General features: G+C 48.1%; 2 protein-coding genes across 6 annotated transcripts in view; both read right to left on the reverse strand.

The window, feature by feature from the left end:
- The window catches only part of LOC122369651 (fatty acid synthase-like), a 37297-nt gene extending 18908 nt beyond the window's left edge, over positions 1-18389 (reverse strand). The window contains exons 1-25 of one of the 2 annotated variants that reach the window (XM_043344556.1): positions 18188-18389; positions 12477-12553; positions 11887-12043; positions 11291-11443; positions 10693-10866; positions 10033-10110; positions 9666-9788; positions 9085-9230; positions 8623-8715; positions 7980-8094; positions 7522-7637; positions 6964-7129; positions 6347-6507; positions 5732-5847; positions 5280-5394; positions 4757-4946; positions 4072-4301; positions 3599-3725; positions 3027-3204; positions 2593-2730; positions 2034-2154; positions 1518-1626; positions 1070-1228; positions 617-724; positions 131-289 (exon numbers count right to left, since the gene is read on the reverse strand). In XM_043344556.1, the coding sequence (XP_043200491.1) occupies positions 131-289; positions 617-724; positions 1070-1228; positions 1518-1626; positions 2034-2154; positions 2593-2730; positions 3027-3204; positions 3599-3725; positions 4072-4301; positions 4757-4946; positions 5280-5394; positions 5732-5847; positions 6347-6507; positions 6964-7129; positions 7522-7637; positions 7980-8094; positions 8623-8715; positions 9085-9230; positions 9666-9788; positions 10033-10110; positions 10693-10866; positions 11291-11443; positions 11887-12043; positions 12477-12545 (3301 nt within the window). In that variant the 5' untranslated portion in view covers positions 12546-12553; positions 18188-18389. Of the gene's footprint in view, positions 1-130; positions 290-616; positions 725-1069; positions 1229-1517; positions 1627-2033; positions 2155-2592; positions 2731-3026; positions 3205-3598; positions 3726-4071; positions 4302-4756; positions 4947-5279; positions 5395-5731; positions 5848-6346; positions 6508-6963; positions 7130-7521; positions 7638-7979; positions 8095-8622; positions 8716-9084; positions 9231-9665; positions 9789-10032; positions 10111-10692; positions 10867-11290; positions 11444-11886; positions 12044-12476; positions 12554-14987; positions 15115-18187 lie in introns of those variants that run through there. The other variant, XM_043344557.1, reaches the window with a different exon arrangement.
- Positions 18390-19138: 749 nt separating this feature from the next.
- On the reverse strand, positions 19139-24718 carry LOC122369650 (ADP-ribosylation factor-like protein 6-interacting protein 1). 4 transcript variants are annotated; one of them, XM_043344553.1, is made up of 5 exons: positions 24550-24718; positions 22325-22434; positions 22102-22241; positions 21573-21710; positions 19139-21242 (listed from the first exon to the last, which is right to left on the reverse strand). In XM_043344553.1, the coding sequence occupies exons 2-5, from the start codon at positions 22403-22405 to the stop codon at positions 20915-20917; spliced, it is 687 nt and encodes a 228-aa protein (XP_043200488.1). In that variant the 5' UTR covers positions 22406-22434; positions 24550-24718; the 3' UTR covers positions 19139-20914. The 4 variants fall into 4 exon arrangements, with proteins under 4 accessions (XP_043200488.1, XP_043200487.1, XP_043200490.1 ...); XM_043344552.1 differs by having other exon boundaries at positions 24558-24697; XM_043344555.1 differs by lacking the exon at positions 24550-24718 and adding an exon at positions 24338-24449.
- Positions 24719-26313: the final 1595 nt, after the last annotated feature.

Here is a 26313-nt window from a genome sequence, read left to right on the forward strand (position 1 = left end):
CCGTTTCCGTACCGGTTCCCCTGACGTTTATTCGATACCTGGCAGATTTCCTAGCTATCTCCCCGTTACCTTTCAAGCTTACTGTTCCCGTCACCGTGCTGCAGTCTCTGTCATCTGTTTTCCCCATTACCTGTCACACTGTCGAGGTGTTTGCGCGGGTCGATGGCCATCCTCTGTAGCCGGGTGGGCAGACCGAGCACCCGCTGGTCCCGGCCCAGAATGGAGAACTGCAGCATCGTGTCCAGGAACGACACCCAGCTGCCGTGCCAGCGCAGCAGGCCCAGACCCTCTGTGTGGAATGCCAGGGACAAGTCAGAGCCACGACACAGTTGACTGCAGAGAGGGGCAAGGAACGGGCAAGGAAAGCATTACCTATCAAGTAAAGGTACTCAGCAAACTCAGCCGACAAGTTAGACACAGAGAGCGAAGTCAGTTTGACACAGGTAAACAGAATAACACGCTAAGAACGGGAAAATGTGTCCAGAGACCACATCGAAAGGAAATACATTTGAAACAAAACAATTATAAAAACCATTAACGCTTAGACGAATAGTTACTCAAGAGGTATGTACGTTTGTCATGCAGCAATACCCATTCACTCGAGTCTCGAACTGACCTTTCGGCTGCGCCTCCGTGATGCCCTGGAAGAGACCGGTGTACTCATATCCCCTCAGACGGAGTTCCTTGTATACGTCCCGGGTCTTCAGAGTCACTGACTCCTCTCCTGGGGATAGAACGACATCCGTGGATACCGTCATACGGTGTACAAACACACACTCAAAATGGATTATTTGTACTAATGAACGAGTGGACGCAAAGCGCATTCCTGTCACGGGAATTAAAGAGCCGCTGGAAATACATACCTCATAACTTATTGGTGACGCAACGCAATCCGTGACATCGTGTCGCATCACAAGTCTTTAGGTGTCAGTGTAAAACGAACGTATCGTGTCGATATAATCTCTTTGTCCGATATGACACCTACCCTTGAGTCTGCCCAGTTTCTATCCTTGACACCGTACCAATGTCACTTTTGAATCAGTGTCAGTCTCATCCATTCGTCACTCACCCTTGGTCCTCTGAGCGCCCATGTCGGTGACCAGCTGGTGGGTCGGTCCCAGCGGCGAGTCCAGCCTCCTCACATACCCCTCCACCACTGGGGCGTCTCCCTCACAGATCTCAAACCGTCCCGAGCCGTCCAGGAGAGATACGGTGAGACGCACACGGTCTGGGGGATAGAGCGGGTCGGTTAGGGTAGTCGCTATCGTCGTCTTTTAACTTCATTTGAATGTCAAAATACACCACGATAAATGCCGCTATGCCCCAACTATACCCCAAGGCACTTCGATATACTATACCTGAATACCGATTACCCGTTACCCGATGGCGATTACCAATATTACTCTCTTTATATCCATGGCCATTATACTCGATAAATACCCATACAATCCAACTAATAATCCCATTCCGAACCATGACCCTTCGTCTCTCAGTCTCAAGTTTGTTTCGCCACTCACTGTCGGGAGTGAGGATGGTGGCCCTCTTCAGCGAGACGTCCCTGAACTCCACTGGAGTCTCCTCCATCTGCTGACCCAGACTCTTGGCCAGCGCCCGCCATACCAGCACCTGGGCAAAGGTGACGAAAAACGAGTTATCACTCCTATAACGACACTCTTGGTGAGCTCTATCCAAGCAAGCATCTGATTGAAGAAAGATGAGCAAATATAAAAATAATATAAACTTACAAGAGCAACTCTTACCATCTATAATAATAATATAAAAATATGCAACAGTCTATTCGTCAGGAAGCTATTTCAGTGTCAGAATTACTCTCAGGATTGCAGAATTAATGAAATTGCGCCCAATGGCCACCGTACCTACTTCAAAGAGAAAATGCCTCTTATTCAAGAATAGGAAAAAAATACTTCTAAAGGTAGGATTACGGATTTAAATACGGATTACGGAATATTACGTCTCAGAAGTAAATATACATAGAATCATCAAACGAAGCCAAGCCGGTTTCAGTACCGTACCAGATATCCAGTGGCCGGGTGGAGACACCGTCCGTCGATGGTATGACCGGCCAGGTAGCTGTCCACCTCGGAGCTGATGTCACAGGTCACCACCAGGTCACCGGCCGACCCGGAACGCTCGCTGTGGGGACAGAGGTCAGGTCAGGCCAGTTGTCCGCCTCAGAGCTGATGTCACAGGTCACCACCAGGTCACCCGCCGACCCAGACCGCTCACTGTCGGTGCAAAAGGTCGGGTCAGGCCGGTTCATTCGTCCAATTCAAATGACGCATGAAAAGAGCAAAATTAAATGCTGTTGAAAATCACCAACAAAAATACGGTCCCACATACAACCGCTCGCTTTGCTCGATCACTGCTAATCAACAAACCTACGGCTAAAGAACTTTTAATCGTTAATTATGTCCAGCACATTCCGTAATTCCCCGTTCTTTTAATTAATCACATCATGCATTTCCAAGTTACCTGATGACACCGTAGCACGGCATTTCGCTATGCGTAATTCCCCACATTCCGTGTTTTTCCGTTACCTGAAGTAAGTCAAATCCCTTCTTCCCCGGTTACCTGAAGTCGGCCACGTCCCAGGCGACTCCATGGTCCCAGCCAACACGGTGGGAGATCTGTGGTGTACCGCGGCGTACTGGCAGCGGTACAGACGGGTACAGAGAGGTGACAGATGGGGCCAGGCCGGCCGAGTACATCCTGTGAGGGGCAGGGGCGGGGTGAGGTCAGGGTATACATAAGCAATGGGGAGTTCTAACACGTGTCCTAAAACTGCATGGAACGTTTCCAGATAAACAATTCAGTCAGAGCGGATCATTAAAAAAAAACTAATTCCAAACATGAATACATTCAGGATAAGGCTAAGCCAACTATGTATACGTTACAACGATTCGCGGTATCATTCAACACTTAATTATTCATTCTACAATGTCATTCAACATTGAATTCAATCGTTCAGCATAAAAAGACTCGTATGCTTCCTTCTATCTACTCACGCTCCAACGCTGCGCAGGAAGAACTCCACGTTGTTAGATGCCGTCCGTTTGTTCAGTCCGAGAATGGTACACGAGCTGGGCAGGGATCGTTTGAGAATGGCCTGCAGCAGGCAGTGGGGCGCCACCTCCAGCACGACGGCTCCCTCGGGCACGTGCCGGAGAGCGTCCTGGAACAGCACTGCCAAGACACATGGGGTGAAGAGTTAGACGTGTGGGTAGTAATTAGAGACGATCAGAAAAGACTAAAAACGACCAGAACTGGTCAGATGTGGCGAATGGCCGCGTCTGACCGTTCCTGCTCGTCTTTGGTCATATTTGATCGTTCTGCTCTGGCCACTGGCTAATCATTATCAAAGAGGATCAAATTCAAAATATTCAGATAGACGATGTGATAGAGGCCGAATGAGATACGGTTACTTCAAGAAACGGGACGACAATTTTTAGATGGCCGTACAAAAAAAAAAACGGGTGACCGCAGTTTGAGACTGATGGACCCAAGTTTGAGATTGATGGACCACCGTGCAGTTACCATAACCACACTAACTTTCTTCCGAGTATCACTTGTTACGTACCCGGGTTGACGAGGTTGTTGACGTGGTAGGCAGCCGAGGAGGTCTGCGCCAGCGGCAGAGACCACGACTCCTCCGGGATGGAGGAGCTCACCCAACGGGATGAGCGAGGCCGGGGGCACGGGATAATCTGTGGGGAGACGAGGGGGACAATTTTAGTCATAGCGATAATCGGGCAAGTTTTCTTGTTTCAGGGTGAACCATTCGTCCACAATGCCATTCAGGATTCAACAGAGGCTAGAGATAATCAAACGGCATTCAGCATAAGAATACTTTTATAATTAATGCAACCAACCGAACAACCCTATTAGCAAAAATGCAATTTTATTGTGCATACTAATTTCATAACTAAATAAACCAGCAAATGATACAGCTACGACATATAAGAAAATATAGACAAACAAGGACGTGCGATTCAGTGCGATTTAGTCCGATCCGATTAGGTTGGCCCAGTCCCAATTTATCCCAGTTCGTACCTTCTCCAGCGCCTCTCGCAGTCTGGGTGCCGCCTCGGCGATGTACCTCGAGTGGAACGCCACCCCTGACGAGTTCACCATCCTGGCAAACACTTCCTCCGACTGCAGCTGCGCCACAAACGCCGCCACTGCGTCACTGGGTCCGGATACTGTGACGGAATCGGCGGCGTTCTGGCAGGCGGGCACCACACCGGGCGGGCAGCGGCGACGCGCCTCCGACCAGCTCAGACCTGTGACGGGGGGGGGGGGCAAGTTAGCAAGGGGTAGACCACTCATAGAAAGGTGAGAAAGAGGGTCTCAAACGGGCGAGGGACATGCCAATGGGCTGCCAGCTACTGCTGTTGACTGTTTCCTGAAAGGTCTCCGTGACTTGAAGAAGTTTGTCTATGTAGTTATTTCTACCTAGTACGTAAATTGACTGCGAAGAGGTATATGACTGCGATCATTATTCGTTACTGTTGCTGCCGGCGACTATGAAAAAAAGAATACAAATAGCAAAAACATGTTATAGACCGTTAAACGGAAACACGGCGGCAGCGCCTATTTTGACGACTATGACTGTTTCCTCTCCTATCACTACTTTTACACACACCAGAATTCAACAAAACATCAACAACTACAATCAACAACAACAACAGCAGCAGCAGAAGCAACACCAATAACTCCACCGCTCCCACCAACCTACCGACGGCAGCCATGGCTCCTGGCGGCAGGTTGGCCTCTGTGATGCACACGCCTCTCCAGTAGGCGGCCAGCACGGCCTGTTCCGCCGAGAACGACCCATCGGCGTAGGCACAGCCGAGTTCTCCCACCGAGTGGCCGACCAGGCCGTCGATTTGGAGCTCCAGAGAGCGGAGCAGGTCGATCAGACAGACCTGGATGTGAGGGAGATGGGAGGTCGAGGGTGAAGTCAGCACCGACAGAATCGCTGGAGAGTGGAGAAGCTAAGTTGAAGTCTCAGGAGATGCGGGAAGGGAGGAACTAACAATAACTAACAATTCAGCTATGGCATTCGTGTAAGTATCGATCCCCAATACTTCCACAAATGCCTTCCTACAGTTACATGGAATAGAATTGAAGCATTGCATACGACATTTAAAATATGCAGTGTTGTTTGTTTATATTCAGCACAACAATGCACGGCAATGGGTAACAGTGAGCAACAGTGTTGACGAGTTCGAGTCTCCGGGAGTCGCACAAGAACCGACCTGGATGGTAGCGATCAGCACGAAGGCGTTTGTTGTGCGCTGGAAGGCCGTCTCGTCGTCAGAGTGCAGCAGCTCCAGCAGGCTGATACCGTGCGGACGCACCGCCTCGGCACACCTGGTAACGTTCGGGGAGGGAGAAAGGGGTGTCAGTGATCCCTCATGAGCATCATGAGCATGGTCACAATAAAGGAAGCTAGGGGTATTGTAAAAAGTCAAAACGGACATCGATGCAGCACGCACTTGCATGATGTTGCTTTGCTTATAAAGAAATTAAGAAGTCAAAGTTTGAACTTTCCTTGAACTCACTTTGCTAAGCTAGGCGATCTTTTGCCCTCTTCTGCATGACTCGCCTCTTACCACTGATCCCGGCATAGCCATAATACTCTATCTTACCCCCCCCCCCCAAACACACACGCACACACTAAGTAAGGACCCTGATTACCCGGTCTCACCTGGCGAAAGCGGCGCTGAAGGCGGGGAACACCATGAGTTCCCGACCCATTCCCGGCCACTGGGAGCCCATACCGGAGCACACCAGCCACAGGGGTGGGCGGTCGGCGGAGCACTTCTGTAGGAGGGAGTACGGGGGAGCACAGTTAGAACACAGTCACAACACATCATGATCACAGAGCTCAGTGGAGAACAACACAGGGGTGGGCGGTCACCGGAGCACTTCTGTTGGAGGGGAGCACAGAAGGAGCACGATTAAAGCAAAAAAGGAGAATGCATAGGGAACACAGAGGACGGCTGGAACACACAGGTCAGAGGTGAGAGGGAGGCATCAGTAGAGCAGAGTGGCAGGGCCGTTAGAACACACCAAGAGCTCAAAGCACATGTGAACTGTGCGGTCAATAAGGAGAGCAGACTAATATAGGTGTCCGTCTGATGATTTAGGTGCTTGCCACACTGTACATATGTAATTTGAACGGTATCCATATCCACATCTGAACGACTTCCGACCAGGACAAGTGCAATATCCTTGTCATTCAGAACAGTATCAGTCAGTATCCCTATCCTTTAGGACGGTATCGGTATCCCTTCCCTATCTTTCGGCGCAGTATCCTCACCTGAGTCTGCACGGTTCCGGACCCGGACACAGTGTATCCGCGGTATCCGTGTCCAGGACTGGCCTGCTGGTGTCCGGCCATCGTCAGGGCCCACAGCTCGGGGTCATCGGACGAACCGCTCAGGGGGGAGAGCATACGCTCCACCGCTTCCTCGGTGCGCCCTACGGGAACGGACAACATGGAAATAGTGTCAGCAGACAACGAAGAGATAGCGCTAAAAGACAATGAGCAACAACACCACAACACGCAGGCTGCTCATCAGCCAGAACGCTAGCAGCATCAAATGGTACAGACATATTTTAACGTTACAACTGCATCAATAAAAAATAAATATAGGTACATGCATAGACCGTACATGGAGTTCAACAGACGAATATAACTGTGGAAAAACGCATGGCTATTTGTTTACAGTCAATACGGTGATTACCCTTTTCAATGCAAAAGACCAACTTCAATCGAATGATTGCGACATAAGCGTTTCTCTAACAATAACGTAATTACAAAAAGTTTCGCCCGTAGAGCAATACAAAATGCCAATGAGCCCATCTCACTCATGTCTATCAGAGTATAGCTAGAAATACAGCGATTCTACCCAATCTCCCTTCCCTCTGACTCACCAGAGGCCACGGTCAGTCTCGCCGGCGGCGCGGGGCTGTCCACCGGGAGCGGACCCGGCCGCCGGGCTCCCTCCGAGCGCAGGATGACGTGGACGTTCGCTCCGCCGAAGCCGAAGGAGTTGATACCCACGTAGCCGCCCGACCAGGGTGTGTTGGAAGACACCACCTGTTGGAGGAAAGAGAGGGAGACGGAGGACGGTCTCAGATTTGAATGATTTCAGGCTATAGAGTTACAGTAGACGGAGACAGAAGACGTATCGAGAAGCGATGACTGGGTATGCACGGTAAGTGATATAATTTTATCAAACTTCGCATCAAATAAGCTATGTTTGCTTAACTCTAATGTATGTATATTTGCAGCTTAACAACAGAGCAAATCTTTTATCTAAGAGCGTCCTTTATCCAACACGTTCAGCACACCGATTTACAATAGCTGGACAACATAAGGTCATCGATGTCTCGTTTGACAGTTACCATACCGATTTCTCCTATTACCACAATACATTGGCGATTTAACTGTTCATCTACGACCCTACCCATTACTCCGTTTCTACTCGCCTGAATGCGTCCATCGTGCAGGGCGTCAATGTCCGGGTTGGGCTGACTGAAGTGGAGGTTACCCGGGATGACGCCAGTCTCCATAGCAATCAGCACCTTAGCCACCGAGCACAGACCTGGGAACGAAGGACACCATGGTCAATGGTCGCTGGTCAGATGGTCAGACGGTCAGATGTCTTAGGCAGATGTCTTGATCAGACGAGACGTCTTGGTCATTAAGTAGATGTGTGAATGGTAAAGCAGGATAGTCAATACTCATTTACCTCCAATTCGGCTCTGGTTCTAGAACAAGTAGTTATAGAGTGTAGACTGTAGAGTGAGACGATTTCATAAGATTACCTGCAAACAAATAAAAAAATGATAGACGAACAGATCAAAATATCAGATAAGCCATTCTCCTTTCTTTCTTTTGCGTTTCTCTATTTTATTTTCTTTCGTCACCACCCAGCTCGACTTACCTGATGCGGGCTCGGAGTGTCCCATGTTGGATTTGACGGATCCGAGCAGCAGAGGGGTGGTGCGGTCCTTACAGAGGGCGTCCGTGATGGCGCCCACTTCGACCGGGTCACCGACCTGTAGATAGGGGTCAGAGAGGTCACATAGGTCACAGACAGAGATCATATACATAGGTCACCGATCTGTGTACAGTGCACAAAGGTCAGAAGGGTCACATAGGACCTGCGTACACGGGGTCAGAGAGGTCACTGACCTATTACAGGGGGTCAGAGAGGTCACAAAGGTGACCGACCCTTGGACAGAGGGTCACAGAAGTCAAATAGAGGTCACATAGGTCACCGAACCGTGTAGAGGTCATAGAGGTCACATAGGTCACCGGGCCTGTGAAGAGAGGTTAGAGAGGTCATATAGGACAAGATCTTTGTGCAGAGATCACAGGGCAAAAAGATCATTTAAAGAGGGTCACAAAGGTCACAGAGGTTTCCAAAGACCTCCTCATCACTGGCTGCCAATCACACTTTGTCACAGCTCACAGGTCATGGCGTTCCAAAATTAATAAAGCCGTTTCTGAAAGCTCTCGCTGCATAGTGTACACCAATTTACCGGTGATACGAAAATTATTGAGAAGTTGATGATTTTTCTCACCTTGGTGCCGGTCCCGTGTGCCTCCACGTAGGCGACCTGACTGGGGTGAACTCCGGCCTCAGAGTACACCTCCTGGAGCAGCTGGCGCTGCAACTGAACATACGAGAGACAAAGATCAGAGTCAGCTGTGGTAAAGGAAATCCACACCGTAGTTAAAGCACCGGCCAAAGCTGCACCAGAATGGCCAAACGACTGCTAAAACTTTCCGAAACGTTTGCAAAATGACCGTTTAATCGATGCAGGGAACGTCAAATTCATACCATCACTCAATCACCTTGAACCAACAAAATCTTTTTTCGCTTGTAACAAAGCATCCCGCATCTTTGATATTTGTTACATTTGTTCTACGCAAGTACCGGAGCGAAGCAATCCACCTCCTCCCAAAACTGAGCGAAATGGTAGGCTGTTGTCTGCTTATCGCTTCATCAGACTGAATTGCGGACTAGGCTGCTATCTACTAACCTGAGTCGACGGATAGGTGATGCCCTGATCCTTAAACCCGTCCGTGTTGGCCTTGCTGTGTACCAGGGTGGCGTACACTCGGCGAGCGTTCTGGGAGCGCTGCAGGAGCACGGCTACGGCCGCCTCGGAACGGACGTAGCCAGAGCCTGGGGGAGGGGAGAGTGACGGAGTGAGAGGGGGATTGGTTTGGGGCATTGGTTAGGTTAGGGAGGATTCGTTTGGACAGAGGGTGGGAAAAGAGAGATAAAAATATAATAAGATATATAAATAAGATGGGAAAAGATAGATAAAAATAGAGATAAAAATACGATGTAAGATGGAATGGAAAATACCTAAATTTGGGAAAGAAAGAGGGAAAAGAGAAGGCGACAGGGAGAGAGAAAAATAAAGTGGAGAGAGAGAGAGAGAGAGAGAGAGAGAGAGAGAGAGAGAGAGAGAGAGAGAGAGAGAGAGAGAGAGAGAGAGAGAGAGAGAGAGAGAGAGAGAGAGAGAGAGAGAGAGAGAGAGAGAGAGAGAGAGAGAGAGAGAGAGAGAGAGAGAGAGAGAGAGAGAGAGAGAGAGAAAGAGGGAGACCGACTTACCAGTGGCATCAAACGCCTTGCACTTTCCCTCAGCTGAGAGCATGTTGAGCCGAGCGAAGTGGAGAGAAGACTCGGGTCTCAGACACAGGTTCACACCGCCGACGATGGCGGCATCGCACTGACCTGTAGAGGAGTAAATATGGTAAGTTAGGGGATGATGGTAGGGGAAATGGTTATAGCAAGTCAAGTCAGTGATAAGCGGCATGTCAACTCAAGAACGCAGCTGCATACAGGTAAGGTCAAAAGGAAGCGATAAGTTACTGCGTAATGGCAGGTTAGGCTAACGCATGACAATTGCCCAAATTAGGTCAGTGATGGGCTCGATAAAAAATAAAATAAAATATAGCTGTTAAGACAGGCGACTTACCAGTGCGCATGCAGAGTAGAGCATTGTTGAGAGCCAGTAGAGACGACGAACAAGCGGTGTCCATCGCATAGCTCGGCCCTGAGAACGAATTGGAGCGAAATTAGAACACAGGATAAACCCAGTGTCGAGCGATTAAACCGCTTTTCTTATGGCGTCATGTCTTTTATCTATGTATATGAATCCCTATCTTAGGATATGCCATGGAAAACACTGAATTATATAAATCTCAAATCCGCATGGCGATAGTTAGCAGAGCATTACAATTAAGTTCGCAGAAACTTTCAAAAACACAACAAGCCGACTTTTCACCGAATAGTCGAGAGGTGCAGCGGCAAGGGCTGAAGTGGACTGTCCCTTGCTGTTGAAATGAAAGGCGTTTGTACGATTAGCGAACAAATGAATGTAGGGATGGCCATGCGGTTGGTGAACTTCGCTATTTGACCAGCCGTTGTTACAGGCAACGGATCAGTAATTCGACTTTTTAACTTAAGTCTTCATTTTACGTGTTATGAAAATTGAAAGGTAAATTAAAAAAAAAATAGAACTGCTGCTCAGTTACCGGTAATAACGGCTGGCTAAACAGCAAACATGGCTCTTGACCGATTAAGGCGAATTCTGTTAGAAGTGACCGAAGTGAAGTTAAAGACGCTGGGAACCCACCGTTAAAGTTGAAGGTGTAGCTGACGCGGTTGGCGAACATGGCCCTGTTGGTGCCGGTCAGGCCGTAGCCGTTGATGAGGTCCGGATCCTCGGAGACCTTGGTGTCCGTCTCACTCTGCGACACACCGATAAAGACGCCCGTGCGGGAGCCGCGCAGCGACTGCGGACTGATACCTGTGGGAAGAGAATAGAGGGGTCACAGATAGGAAAACGATGCCAATGGACATCCTCAACTCAGGTTGAAGCATTGAGACGAAAGAAGTTACGAAATAAATGAATGATATCATCACGAATAACGGTAGAATGAGCGATACTCTGTAATAACCCAAGTATTTTGGAAGAAATCGGGAGAGTTACATCGTGGTGCACGAAACATTGAAAAACTTATATTTCAACAGTTAACGCTGATAAGCAAAGCGAAAGCGAAAGCGAAGTAAAAAAGGACAAGTGAGCAAAAACGATCACAATTAACATAATGTTAAGCTTCAGAGTTCGTGCAACGTAAATGCGTCGAAGCCATTGAACCAGCCCCCGAACAGAGTCCCAGCACATGGAGTACATACACCAGCGACCCCTTCCCCTTCCTCTGCGCACTAACCAGCATCCACAATTGCCTCATGAGTGAGCTCCAGTAGCAGACGCAGCTGAGGGTCCATCTTATGAGCCTGCTTCGGCGACACACCGAAGAACGAGGCGTCGAACGAAGCCAGGTCCTTCAGCTTTCCGGACCGCTTCGGCAGGCCAAACACGCCTGGAGATAGACGGCAGGTTCGTCAGCACGATGAATCACTAGTGGACTCTTTGACGTGTATAACTATGCTTACGACGGTATTTGGGGTAGCCCTGTAGCGGCCCACGGGTACGATAACTAAACATAGTGTAAGGGCACGCCACGAAAAATGTGGCTCTTATAACATTGAAGTTAACAAATATAACGATGACTTCTTACGGCAGCATTCTGGGAAGAAAATCTTCATTTAAAAATTGTTTAGGAGATGGAGGCGATACCCTGGCTCCGATGTCGGGCTATTGTTGCTATGCTGACATAAATAATCGTTTACACTTCACTTGAACACATCTACATGTATCAACAAAAGGGAAATCTCATCCTCTTTCTCAGAGAGTTAGTCGCCAGTAGGACTGACCTCTGAAACCTTGACCACCCGTGACCTCTCTGACCCCTACCGCACTAACCAGGCGTGAAGCGGCGTCCGTCATCAGTCACCATGTCCACGCCGCCGAACAGGTTGTCGGCAAACTCCTGCATGTTCTCCGACTCGGGAAACTTGCCGCTGATGCCGCTGATGACGACATCATCGGCCAGTGACGCCAACTGCACACGATGCGGTGCCTGGGGAAGATCAGAAGGTTAGTCCTTGTTATACATAATCACAACTTTAAGCCTGTTACTTTGAGCTGTCCTTGTGTTTAAGCTGTATCTTGGAATCACCAAAAACAGACAGTACAATGGTTGTTGACAACCGGCATATCCGGTGTATGCAAGCTCGGTTTAAAACACAAATGTTTCCCCAGTCTGTTTATGCAATGAATGCAAGCCGGGTTTACTAACCTGACATGTACTCAGTCCCAGTCACCGAATCTGTCGTCTAAGGTGGTTAGTGGTAGTGACCTGACTTGACCTCCGATCAACCCCTGTGACCTTCTTTTACTTCTGATCGATCCCTGTTACGTGATAGACCTCTGATCAACTCCATTGACCTGGCCTGACCTCTGATCAAACCCAGTGACCTGACCTGACCTCTATGTTGACCCCGGTGACCTACCTCTGGCTCCACGGCCGGTGCCGGCTCTCCGATGATCGGAGTGCTACTGTCCGGAAATTGAGCAGGCATGGTTGGATCTGTCAGAAAAACAAACAGAACATAAACGGTCAGCAGTTTCATCTAAAGTTAATGCTAGCGCGTATACACAGTGTATGGCTAACGTTGATTAAGCAGGTTTACACAATACAAGCATTCTAAGGATGGACATCCCATGACGTCTAGCAGGTGACAGATACTAAAACAGGGTCAAACACCTTGGAATACTTATTACGGCTAAGACGTTTCTGTACACAATTACTGAACTAAAACAAGGATCTTGGTACTGGTTCATCCGGCTTTCTTAGACATGATTATGTATAGACACCTGTTCGACGCATGTTAAAGACGCATAACAAGGTTTGTTAACCAGCATTGACGCCAACATCATCAGTTCATGAAAGCGGGATTTACATGGATGTAGCGCAGCGTTACGGATACTAAAACGCAACAAAATATCCATCCCAGTGATGCCAGTGTGCTAAGAATAAATCATCCCCACGTCTAGCACAACACGTTTATCATGACGCCTTTTAAAGGAATTAAGCTCGAATAGTTAAAATGGCTGGCTGGGATGCGGCTGCTAAGATCATCAAGATTTATTGCGAGTGAGATCGCGGATTCGAATCCATGCATTTGAGATTCGGAGAACGCGAATTCGAATCGAATCCTCGTTCATGGTAAAATGTGCCGGCAAATCAAGGAACAATAAACGGGACGATGAAATTGTTTACTGCGCCCGTATACCTGTCCCTTGATATAAGATGTTTGCTATATTAATTTCATAAAATATAATTCCTACAAACGGTCCTCCGTTTGTAGGAATGGAGTATGGACAAAGAATCAAGTCATCTGTGGGTCCGTTATGCTTTATTTGCAGCACCAGTGACAACCCGCTGACAAGTCACGGTCATGAGCGTTCATAACCGAAAAACAGCGCACTCTACACACTTTATCGATGCCCCATCTCAGGCCACGGTAACAACGGATAAGTGGAACGGCAAAAAGCCTAGCCACGGCGCCGTCTTTACTACGATAGAGCAGTATCCATATGACGCCGTTTTAAAAAGCATGGACTGTTATTTGGACATTGTACATAATTGTGGCGGAACGTCATTACCTATGGGTCGATATACATAATTACAGTGTATAACAGAAAAAAACGCTATGTTTGAAAGGTTAATAATGAGCACAATTATCGAATAAATATACCTTTAGGTTAAAAAGGTAATCACTTATAACTTACAAGTGTTAAATGCATACAGCAGCATTTGAGGAATATATCCCAATGGACTGTATAAACTTTCATTATATTAGTAGGCATCGACTTTTCATAACTTTTTGGCTTTAATTCATCGATAATAATGAGCATGAAACTTATGAAATTTGCTGTCATTGGTGAAACAATTAAATGTTAGCTGCAGCCATCATACAAATCACGCTAATGAGAGGGACGCTGCTAATACGAACACATGGCACGATACACATTTGCATGTCCGAAATGAGCGAGAAGAGCGCACGATCACCCGCCCACCGGTTTCTGCTCCTATCTACAGCAACGGCAGACGGCGGCACAGTTCTATAGCCTTGGGCGGCACATGACCAATTAGAGATGTCAGTCGGATACCAACTTTTTGGTATACCAATACCAAACCGATACCAACTTGGTACGTACCTATTTGGTATTTCAAGGCGAATGAATTTGGTAAAAACTTGGTATATCCCTCATATTTACAAGTCGGTTCGGTTTCGGTATTTTCCATGGGTATTGTTGGTATTTGGTTTGCCTTTGGTATCGGTATCACAATTTTCCGTAACTGACATCACTATGACCAATACTTCCAGGCCGATATCAGCTCCGCCGGAGCCACCTCGTTGGTTGGTCGATCGTTACAGTTGGAATTGGTTCGTTGTGGGGTTAAACGCTATATCCTGTGCTAGCCGGAATTCTCGCATGTTTCCAGGGGTCGTGTCGTGGAGCGACATGGGACCATGTGTTTTGTAGTATAGAGATTGCCAGCGAAACACGTAGGCGTCACGGGAATTAGTAAACCGTTTGACGCATGATTTATCATCAACATACACATGTATAAGTCCTCATTGCAGGCCAAGTCATTGGCCATAAAGGAGGTAAGGAACTTGTAACATATAGACCAGACTGCACCCCGTGGCCATCACATAGGTACCGGCACGGTGACTATAAATAGGTACCGGCATTCCCTGAATTGTTTCATTACCATCCTCGACCCTCATCTCGCCTTTCGGAGAAGAGAGTAGCGGCCAGACCAGACCCTCACCTCATCTGTCTCAGGAAAGAGTAAGGGATACCGACCGAGACGACCCACAACTCGTCTTCCGACTGGATAAAGTAAGAATCGGAGAACCAACCCTCATATCGTCTATTGGAGGAAAGAGTAGAGTTAAGTCGACCCTCGCCATCTGTGTAGGAGATAATGTCGGAAAACAGACCCTCACCTCGTCTGTCGAACGGTAGAGCAGCGGAGAAGTACCGGCACCGACGCTCGCTCCGTTCCTCTCTCCCCGTCTCACCGTCCCGAGTTGAGGGGCCTAACTGACCCGTCGCGCCGACCACCGACCGATCTCGTCTAGACGGCCCTCCGACGACCACAAAAACCACCCTCCGCCGCCGCCGCCAGAGGGCGTGCCGACGCCGTGATGGGGCCGTGACCGTGCCGTGAAGATGGTCAGATGTGTGACGTCACACTGGTGACCGGTGAGGTCATATAGTGGTCGGTGCGGTGACGTCACTTCATGGATGCAAGGCTAGGAATCCGAAGCCGAACTGATATGGCAGAAACATTTGCAGATTGGTCGAACAGAGGAACCAGAAAGGGCATCGGGTTTCAACATATGTCATATGACCTTTATATTTCAAGAGTAATTCGGGACAAAATCCATTCGTGCCAAACGATTCCGAACTAAAGTGGAGGAGGTGAAAATACAAAGTTTATCATATAAGTATGTGAGATGTATCTCTGGCGAAGTGGGACCAATATTCGCTACAGACAGCTACTCTTTTGTTCTGGTAAGAACACGACTGCGATGTCCCTAGCTCCTATTCCAGCTTACATTGTTCACCAATCAGACGCAAGCCGTCATGAAACAGCTCAAAGTCAAATCACTCAACCACGGGACAGTAGGCCACAGGAACTGTGTGGCCGTTTGCACCCGTCCGACTACACCAGAGCACAGGCGTCTGGCGTAAGCCTCCCTATCCGTATCTGCGCCTTAGAGGCCGAGGAGACACCGAATGGTTCACGGGAAATGGCCTGTACCTATATACATTGCCTCAAAGTCAGGACGAACATTAGCCCGAATACGGGGGATATGGCGGTAACGGAAACGGAGATGCATAAAGAAGTGGCATATCTATTACCAACTACAATAGAGGTCATAGATATAGAACAGGCCTTGCGAGGCAGAGAGACCCCGGAAAAGAGCGAATCGTGAACGGACTCAAAGGGCGGCGGGCGCCTGAAACACGGGCTAGATTCACTGTTATCGCATAAGCGCAGACGAACCTTCGTGAAAGGTCGAACCGAGAGGATCCGAGTTCAGGAACTGAGGTGGAGAGGCGTTCTTAGCCCCGCGTACCAGCACGCAGCATCAGTAGTTGGTGTAATGCTATGCGGAGATTGAAGAGAGCATACCTATAGTAATGCCCCATACCCGGAACTTTCTGTTGCCTCGTTCCATGGCATCATGGCGAGCGAGGCGGTAGCAATAAGCTTATAACGGTCAAAAGCAGCCACTCGGCGCTATGAAAATCCGCGTACGTGATTTGAAAGTCGATGCTACGTCATGCTTGTTTACCTATGATTGCAGACAAACGTTCGTCGAATCACGCGAAAGCCATGAACAATTGAACAGCTCACATGGTACGATACGTGCCAGCAGTAACGTAAGATACGGTACAAGGGCTTATCGTAGCAGCACCCGGATTTGCCAATCTACCATGAATTGAAGAATTACTCACGATTCAGCAGCGTAAACGTGAAACATCGAACCAATAGTACGCTATCCATTAATGTGTACCTATATAGCATAAATGCCATTCTTATCGAACTAACCGGGATGTGTGTATGATTATGTACAATGTTAATTGTTAAGAATCTATTTAATCGCACGTATGCGTACGTCCGTTTGTTATATTTCCAGACATACCAATAATTGGAAGTAGGTATGTAACACTAACACGTACTAACTATTCAGCTTTACGCCTAAAAGACGATCACCCAAGAACTGAGAATATCCAGCCGGGAAAACGACGACGAGCGATCCACTTTTCTATCGGTAAAGCTCCCATTCACGTGCTTTGATCAAGTTCCCGAGCCTCATGGACCAGTTGCCCGGCTCTCCAGCCCCACGAACCGGTTGCACGTCTTGCTTACGTGATGTTACGTGGCCTCATAGAGCCCGGCGGGGGGGGGGGGGGTAGTGTGTCACAACAAAAACTGGCCAGCTGGCTGCGAGCGGTCGCTCACGCCGGTACCACGGCACTGGTCATGCTCGGAAACATGTCGAGTGCTCTCGGAGATGGGGTGGGGATGCTGCATGGAAACGGAAGGTCGTAGATGGTGTGGGGATGCTGCATGGAGACAGAGGGTTGGTGATGAGTGCCGTGTATCGATGTGAGTGTGATTCAGAGCGGTGAAGACGGGTCATGAAGCAGGCGGATGTTGCAGACGGTAGGAAACGTAACTTAAACCAAATACCGAAATATTCAGCCCAGGAATTAAAACGGAATAAGTATACTTATTCCGTTATACTTATAAATAAGTGCGAATGACGCACCTGACTAATCAAAATATCTTAATTACATTTCAAAACATTAAGAGACAGAGGAGCGTTGCACGCTCAATGCCCAAATAGGCTATACCTACCAATCGTACTTGAAGGAAGGTAGGTATAAAAGTACAACATGCTTGGCCGTTGGCCGAGGAATTGGAGCGGGAGCAAAAACGTCCGTCGTTCCTTGATGATTATTCTCGATAATTTGCGAACTTTTCGGTAGGATCAAAGAGAAAGTTGTTGTAAGGCCTATAAATCCATTTTTACATCGTCTGTTGAATTTATGCGAGTGATTTCATGAAAAAATCTCGTGGTTATATGACAGATTGTTTTATGTTCGAGCCGGTACCAAAAGTTAAAACGGTCATGTCATACTGAAACAAACAATTATTTCGGTATGACAAATAAGGATTTAACGATAAGAAAAACTGAGGCAGATCGGAATTCCAAAAGCTCGACGAAAGCCAAGATTCTGTGCACACTGGACAGAAAAAAATAGTAACACTGGGTCACCGACTCACCGGTCAATCGTTACGGTCACCAGTCAGTGGTCACTGCTCAGATTGGGATCAACACCGTCAAAGTGACTTATCTTTAACCTTGAATAACAACCGATGACCCATTCGACCCCTCCGTTACCGACTCCCATAAAACATAACACCTCGGTAATGGTCACACTATTACGTAAACTGCATATCGTCTGCGCACGTTCCGTTTATCAAACAAACCCTACAGACCCGGGGTCAGTGACAAGTCAGCGGCTATAGCCGACGGTTGGCCCCCAGTAACCACCCCTCCCATGGAGATATATCAACACACACGACAAAAACTCGTCGACAAAAACACAGCGAGATCGCTCTGACCTTGTATGTCGGGGTGGCCGGACGAAACTTTCCGCTGATTTGGCGAAGAAACGTCTTCACTCTTCACAGCGCCTTTGACGGTTCGTGAAGAGTTCGCACGGCACAGACAAGGCTCTGATATTCGTCGGCGGCGTCGCAAACGACGATTGAGTTTCGGAACGATGAAACAACTCGTAAGAGTCTGTACCCACGCCGCGGGCTGCGTGTGCCGTTTCCAGTCGTCTGCTGCTCTGGCCACCTGACCGCAGCCAATCAGCGCCGAGCAGAGCGGCCGGCTGACCAATCAGAACTCGCGGTCGGTCGGACCACGCTGCGCGCCGTTCGAAGCGGGGCGGATGATGGGGTTAGCTTTCCGGTCGGTCGAAACGGGGCGGGTCGGTCTATTGTAACGATCCCCGTTGCAGCAGACACGCGAGTATCACCTCAGGGTAGGTAATGACGTCACATTACGGCCGGTGATTCAGGTGACCTGAATAGTGACCATACGTAGGACGCGATCTGATGAATGGATGATGACCTTCAATGACGTCAGTGCAATGATAAGATAAATGCAATGATATATTTCGAATGACCTCAAGACTTCAAAGCCCGTTTAGTGAGGCCCTCAGAGGTGATCATTTTGGTCCCACCAACTACCAAGGAAGGGCCCAGCTCAGCCGGCCTTTCATAAAAGGAGAGAACCGAAATTCACGTCCTGGCTCCTGAACGGTCAAATGAACCATAGCTTACAGTTTAGTTTCTGGAGGTGTCGCAGCCTTGTGACCATAGCTGGAATTTTCTCGCCGAAAGGCACTAGAAACTAGAAAGCATTGCATGTTTTCCAAATCACATCGTCGAATTCATCCCAGGTCCCGGGTTCTGCGACGTTCCTCGGAAATACTTCTGGGCGGGTTGCAAAATTTCTTCCTCTCGCCCATCAGCTGCATGATAAGAGAGCAAAATACAAATGAATGCAGTGACAATAATTTATTCGCGACTTGAACAAATCACACATTAATTTAAATCAGTGCAAAGAAATACACAACCACAATATTTAACACATGCTTTTGCCCATTTTCTGCGCCTTTCTATTGACATAATATCATTTATCAGCAAGCATATACACATGACTCAGTGCCCACGGACCTCACCATGGTTCATGCACTAGCCAGGCCAAACGGTCACGTGATTCCCACAGCCTAAGCGCCACCATGCCACAGTATAAGCAAGCTAGCCAGGCCATAGTCACGTGACCTGTGCATGAGCGCCGCCACACTAGTTCACTTGGCTTAGTGTCGTCATTTTGGCCCGACCGATGCCCTCACTCGTCTTCAAGTATAGCCTTCTCTACAGCGCCTCCAAGACAGTCTTCCACAGGCTTGTACGCCGTTTCAGATAGTCTTCAACGTCTTCCTCGACATATCCGACAGCGTCTAAGAAGGCATTTCCAAACATCGTGTCTCACGCCGATCCTGAAATCGTCTCGAACGCAACACAATCTGATAGGTGCGGGCTCATTCTGTTACAAATTTCGACATGCGTTACGTACCGAGCCGTTGACATGACACAACACAAGCCAGTGACCGTATGACTACTTGAAGAGCTAGGCAATGTGACTGCAAATCAGCTGAGCCATGAGCTCAGCAGAGCTCCCTAGCCGATTCAGACGTATATACAGGGCCGGCGTGGGCCATCAGGCGGTATATTTCACCGATTTTGATACGGCTGATGCCTGATGGATAAAGTGGCAACTGGCACACATACGGATGTTTAGAGATTCAAAGCAGGCCTGGTTGTTCGGTTATGTGTACTGTAAGCGTTGTGTAAATATGACACTTGACATTACGGCGGTACCTCCCATCGACATTAAGAAAAGCCAACTAAACGAAGTGTAGACATCTTAAACTCTCAACTTAAGTAAGATAACACCAGTGAGCAAACGCAAGTCAACGAATAAACACATTGGGTTCAACGATCATACATCCGCATACCACTCACTAAAGCTTTCTGAGCTACCGACGAAACGCAACACATTCGCGAAACACCAGCTGACTAAGTGCCGCATAGTTCACTCTTGTCGACTAGAACGTCTTTCTCCAGTCTCTGTGCTGGTGTCGGTCCATCCAAAAGCGCTCCTGGCACCAGCAAAAACGAAGCATACGGTAGTTTGTCGCAAGCACTCCGCTTCGCACCAAACAAAGTCCATCGCGGGTCGGAAGTCAGCACATCGTAACGAACAGGCTCATCCGTCAACTCAGGTTGTCAGCACAGCCACCTTGGCGCCTTTCCAGCCAACGGGGAAAATGGGGCCAGTTACGCCACTCCCAAAGTCACAGGCGCCGGTATAGACCACCAAGAAACTCTCCTGAGGCTGCATGGGGAGGAATGGGGCCACGAAGACGCCTTCCCGGGCATCAACCAACTAGGTGGAGCCACTGTGCCGTCCTACTACGGGTCCCGGGCCTGGCAGTTGGCACCACCGAACCTTGTTCGACCGCAGGTGCCTGGAACTCCCTCAACCAAACACAGATCATTTGGTAGCCCAACTGGGCCCTCAAATTTCGAGGAGACTAGGTGGATACACTATGCCCTGCCTGATTGCAGGCGGCTTGGTGGAATCACTCCGAAATTTTCATAGGCCGTCAGTGAGATGGGTAGCGCAGCAAAACTGAGCCCAGCCACAGGTTGGTAGGTGGCAGCACTACACACGGCGTTTCTATATCTGGCGCCACTGTGCGGCCACACTGCTCATTCTTCCTTCTCGCGTGTGCCATCCCCCTCCACCTGTTTCTGCGGCCGAATCTTACTGGTTACGAACAGAATCGCCTCAGCCATGTACTTCTTGATGAGTCCGCGCTGCCTCAGGCCCGGATACATGACGATCCACTGGGCTAGCAGGTAGGCCAAGAACAAGTTGTTGATGTTGTTACCCAGCCAGGCTAGGAGAAGAAGCACGCCCACCATGCCGATGAAGTAGAGTTTGGGCTTCTCTTGTTTCCAGCCGGAGAGTTGGAACCAGCAGCACTCCATGCTAGTGGAGATATCGGCCAGTAGCTCACACATCCGCTCAAACTCCCTGTAAATACAGCCAAACATCACGATCTTATAGAGCCTACAAGTAACTACGGTCAAGACGCATACAAAAGTCGAACCTGTCTATCGCAGCAGCCTGCAGCTGTCCTAACCCGGCCTAAGGTCCATCGAATAATCAACGTCACCATCTTTTATAGAGCGAACTATGGGAAAAAAATTGAAATATCGCACCGTCTGATAAAAGAACGATTAGGTGTCATGTAATTTTATCCGATTGGATTGTATGCTTAAGGAAACACATGATAAATAAAATATTTAAGCATATCACAAATAGAACCAAAAATTATATATATTGCGGCACACCCGATCCTACCTCTCGTTGCTGGCGGTCCAATCCTGCGGCCGGAACAGGGCCTGACACAGAGCCGGCACCAGATAGTCGGCAGTGGTGGCCGTAACACCGAGGACGGCGACCAGGGTCAGCAGGGGCGGCTCCAGGTACCAAACCACACTGACAAACACAGACAAATGGGATATATTTCTCAGCAGAGGCAAAAGGGCGCTCAAGGTAACGCACCTCTCTGAATAACATAGTATATAGTATCAGCAGATTAATTTGCTCCAAGTATGCAAAGAGTCTTTCTCGAAAACACTGATACAAGAGGAAAGGAAGTACAGGTGAACAAAACCTGTTTGAACCTCTGTCTCCCCTTTCTCCCATCCTCATCGATCGCCCAGGTCAAGTGGTTCAGTGTTCAATTACAGTGACTCAAACTTTTACTTACCAGCCCTTTCTTGGTCAGGCTTGATATGGCCCCCTGCACCCTGTCGCAATACTTTCATGACAGACCGCACCACACCAACTGACCAGCAAGACAATGATCCTCATGGCCCATACTCACAGGAAGATGAGGGTGACGACAGCAGCCAGCAGTGGCGGGTGGTACTCGTGACGCCACACCAGTACACCATGCAGGGGCGCCAGCAGCTCACGCCAGTCTTCCAGGGCCCTCCGCAGCCTGCGAGTGCGAGCCACGTTCTCCTGTGGATAGAGTCCAACGTCAAGCAAGATAACTGTAGAGTAATCATGTAATAAAATATGACTTAGTAATAGGTATCACTCACCTTAATGGTATCTCTGGGATTGCTGAGATTATTCATCATAGAGTCTGAGCCACCGCTTTCGGTCATTCGCTTGCTGATCATGATGGTTTGGCTGGATAACTGTCCACCACCTGAAAAAGACAAATGACATGTAGCACAACCCTCTCAAGACATACCGTAAAATGGGGTGTTAAGGGACAGTGGGGTGTTAAGGGACAGTTGCATGGGAAAAACTTTGAGTCATATTAACTTTCTAATTTGAGAAGGTTCAATAAAAACTTCAGTGTGGTAGTTGACACTGTTTTGCTCTTGACCATAGGACAAAATGGTATGGTTTTTCATGCAAGTGATTTGGTTCAAAAATGGATTTGAAAATCATGCTACATTTTCACAAAATTGAAACATCTCCAAAACTCTGTGTGTACCACATAAACTAGTGGGTGTACAGGGAAAATGAATGCATAGGTGTATTGTCACATGTATTGCACATGTTTCCTGAAAAACTTGTGCAAATCCACCCATTCATTCATCATCCTCTTCCTCTTTTCCGGATACATGCGTATTTTGAGGTGGATGTGGGGTGCTAAGGGACAGGGAAGAAAAAATAAAAATAATATCTAAATATAATTTTATTAAGTTTTCTTTCAGTAGGCATGGAAAACACCAAATTCCACATAAAATGCTGGCAAGTTCATGCTTTTATCTCTAACACATCTTGAGTTATGTAACAAAACATCTCAACACTCTCTTTTACAATGATGAGTCAATGGAGACTGATGTAGGTAAATGTGATGTCATCATAAAAAGGCTAAAACAAAGAGGGCAACATAATGACAAGTGACTAGCTTCAACATGGGTTTTTATTGAAGACAGAAGATTACTTTCTGGTTCTGTTTACCTTATAATTAGCACATTTTCCACAAGCGTAAACTGCATTACACGTAACTGGCTAAAAAGGTCATTAGTGGTGAATGAACCTGACTTGTTTTGTGACAGAATATGCAAAATATTTCAATAAATAAATTGTGTGCCCTTCCACACCCCAATTGTGGGCATTTGATGACCATTTCTTGGAATAATATAGGTGTCCCTTAACACCCCACATTGGGGTGCTAAGGGACAGTGATGAAAAGAAAAATAATAAAAAATAATATGCAGGTATAAATCTTAAAAACTTTAATGTAGCAGGCATGTAAAGCACCAAATTCCACATAAAATGCTGACAATTTGATGCTTCTATCTCCAACCCTTCTTGAGTTATATAACAAAAAACCTCAAAACTGTCCCTTAACACCCCGTTTTACGGTAGTTGATGGGAGGAACGCACAATGAATGAGCCTGACCTGACACAATGACCTGATACAATGGAGTTGAATTGCAGCTGTGCATTTGATTATAATGCCTATATAACAGACTATACAGGCTTTTATAAGAGGACAAATAAATTGTCTGAAGATTGACAGGGTGAGAGCCATCCCACAGTTGCAGGCATATTGAATTGATGGATGGTTTGGAACGTAGCCTAGAGACAGACTACAAGGCATTGGAATTTTGGTGAACTGTTATTGCAGAATGCGGACTTGGACTGTCCACTCCACATAGCAGTGGATTTTATGTGGTGCAAATCCCAGGCAAAGTGAAGCATATTGAGCAGTGCTAATCCATCCACTCAATATGAAATGCTGAGGCCAGTTTAACTAACAGAAAAATAGGCCCCTGCCAAAATTTTTTGTCTTAAGACCGCTCCACATGTGGAGCATAAAGCAATAGGCACGTAAGCAGATAGGGCTTTACCGTTTATGCTCCCCATGTAAAGCGCTATTACAGCAAATAATTCCGGCAGGTGGATATTTTTCTGTTGTTAAAACTGGCCTCTTATCTAAAATTTGATATGATGCATTTTGTGTCGGTGTCTGCCGTCTGGGCAGTCAGTGTAGGCATGAACTGGAAAATTGTCTGATGTGAAACTTCAGCTTTGGCCTTTTTACTATATTGAAAATATTTAATATTATGCTGCGAGTATGTGAAAAGTACCTCAAATTTCACTTAAGCATCATCATCTTTGATATCCTTTTCCATTGAATGTCTGAGATTTAATTAAAAAAAAATAATTCATTGCCCGAATCTATGAATTACAAACTGGTATGTCACAAATGTCACAAAGCGCCAGAATCGCCAGAATGAACACTGGAAAAAAATAGTTTGAAAGAAATTGTTGTCAATACTTTCCGCGTTTTCACTCGTACCTATTCACCTGTAAGATATTATGACGACCACCAAAAGCACGATAAAAGAGCGTAATTTCCAATCAACCATCACAACAAAACAAAAACAAAAACATTCGCAGCATTTAAGGTTTGACAAATTCTACATCATTTAAGTTAAGAATACTACAAAAGTTTTTACAATTTTGATGACGTCACTGGACCGACAGTTCCGAGCTCCTTATTTTTCTACTCGTAGCAGGGCTGACGCAGGGCACAGTAAAGAGCACTGGCGGTCCCAGGGGGGGGGGGGGGGCACGGGGGCCATGGCCCCCCTTTGGTGCTGAAAGGTGGGGCCATACTATCTTTTGGCCCCACCTTTCAGATCGAACAAAAGTCCTAGAAAGCTTTTTGTATGTTTCATTTTCTTTCTCGCGCCATCAAAGGACGTAAATTTCACTCAAGGAGTGGGCTCAGTTTCGCATTCTGTCAATTTGGCGGTCAGCGTCGCTGGCACCGATTCACGAGTATGGCCGGATCTTATATGGAATATCAGCGTGGGTTTACTTGAGGCTCTCGTAGGCCAGCAATGGCTGGCATGAGACCCTCTTCGGCAGTGCCGGGTGGGCCCTGCCAAATGAGCGTGGCTCTTCGACATGCTAAAGTAAGACCTCATGGGTTGATGCTGTGCACCTCAGAAACCCGGTGGTGACGCCGTATGCTGGCTTGGTTTCTTAATTAAATTAGCGTGGGACCTCCGGGGCCTGCATAGAGTTTGCATGAGCTAGTAGGTATGCAATCTCAGAGGCCTGTGTGTAATGTGTACACAGTGGCGGTTGCGGGGGGGGGGGGACATCAGGGCCATGCCCCCCAAAGGCCAATAAAGGGGGCTATCATATCATTTGCCCCCTCAAACAACCGATGGGCCCCCATAGGTGTATGGGGCCCTGGCCCTTATTCGATCGTCACGAGGCCTAAAAAACACTCCCAGCTATCAATATAGCTCCCACACCGGTCTTTGAGTGTCCTACACTGACCTCTGAGGGAATTTCAGTGGCGGTTAAGCGCCCATGTTGGCCGCTAAGAGCCCACATCGACCTCTGAAGCCCCACATCTGGCCTATGAGGGCCCCTAACCGGCTTCAGGGGCCCCAACCGGCGTCTGAGCGTCTCACACCGGTCTCTGGTGGCCTTATTTCTGTCTCTGGCGTCCCAAGACGAACCTTTAGGTGCCAATGAGGCCCGCACTGGCTGCTAAAGACCTGATGCCGGCCTCTAAGGGCCTGCATTGGCCTCTGAGGAAGGCCCATCTTGGCCTTTGAGGGCCCTCTGCTGGCCTCTGGGGTCCAACGACGGCTCATGCCGGTCTTTTAGAGCCCCACGCTGACCTCTGAGGGCCCCATGTTGGCCTGTAATGAGTAAGGACCCGCATTAGCCTCTGAGAGCCCAACTCGGTATCTGATTGTCTCAAACTACTGGCCTTTGCAGTTTGCAGGCCCTGTACTGGTCTCTGAGGGCCTTAAACTGGCCTCTAAGTGAAAACATACATGGGTGGGCTTCTGAAGCTCAGAGGGCTTACGCAGACTCCTGCACAGCCTTACGTTGGTCCTGATCGAGATCACTTTACGTCCTGATGGTCCCGCGTAGATTCCCTCATATTTCGACGTCAGGACCCCATGAGCCGTTGTGGGTCCTGGGGCTGGCAGAGACTGATGAAGTCCTCAGGGCTCAGGGCCAGTCTTTTTAGCATGAGGACTAGGCATTTGAGTGAGCCCCAATAGAGCCGTTGCGAAGCCCGCAGGAGTCG

The sequence above is a fragment of the Amphibalanus amphitrite genome, unplaced genomic scaffold (assembly GCF_019059575.1).
Source record: "Amphibalanus amphitrite isolate SeventyFive unplaced genomic scaffold, NRLGWU_Aamphi_draft 001059F_arrow, whole genome shotgun sequence".
Classification (NCBI taxonomy): domain Eukaryota; kingdom Metazoa; phylum Arthropoda; class Thecostraca; order Balanomorpha; family Balanidae; genus Amphibalanus; species Amphibalanus amphitrite.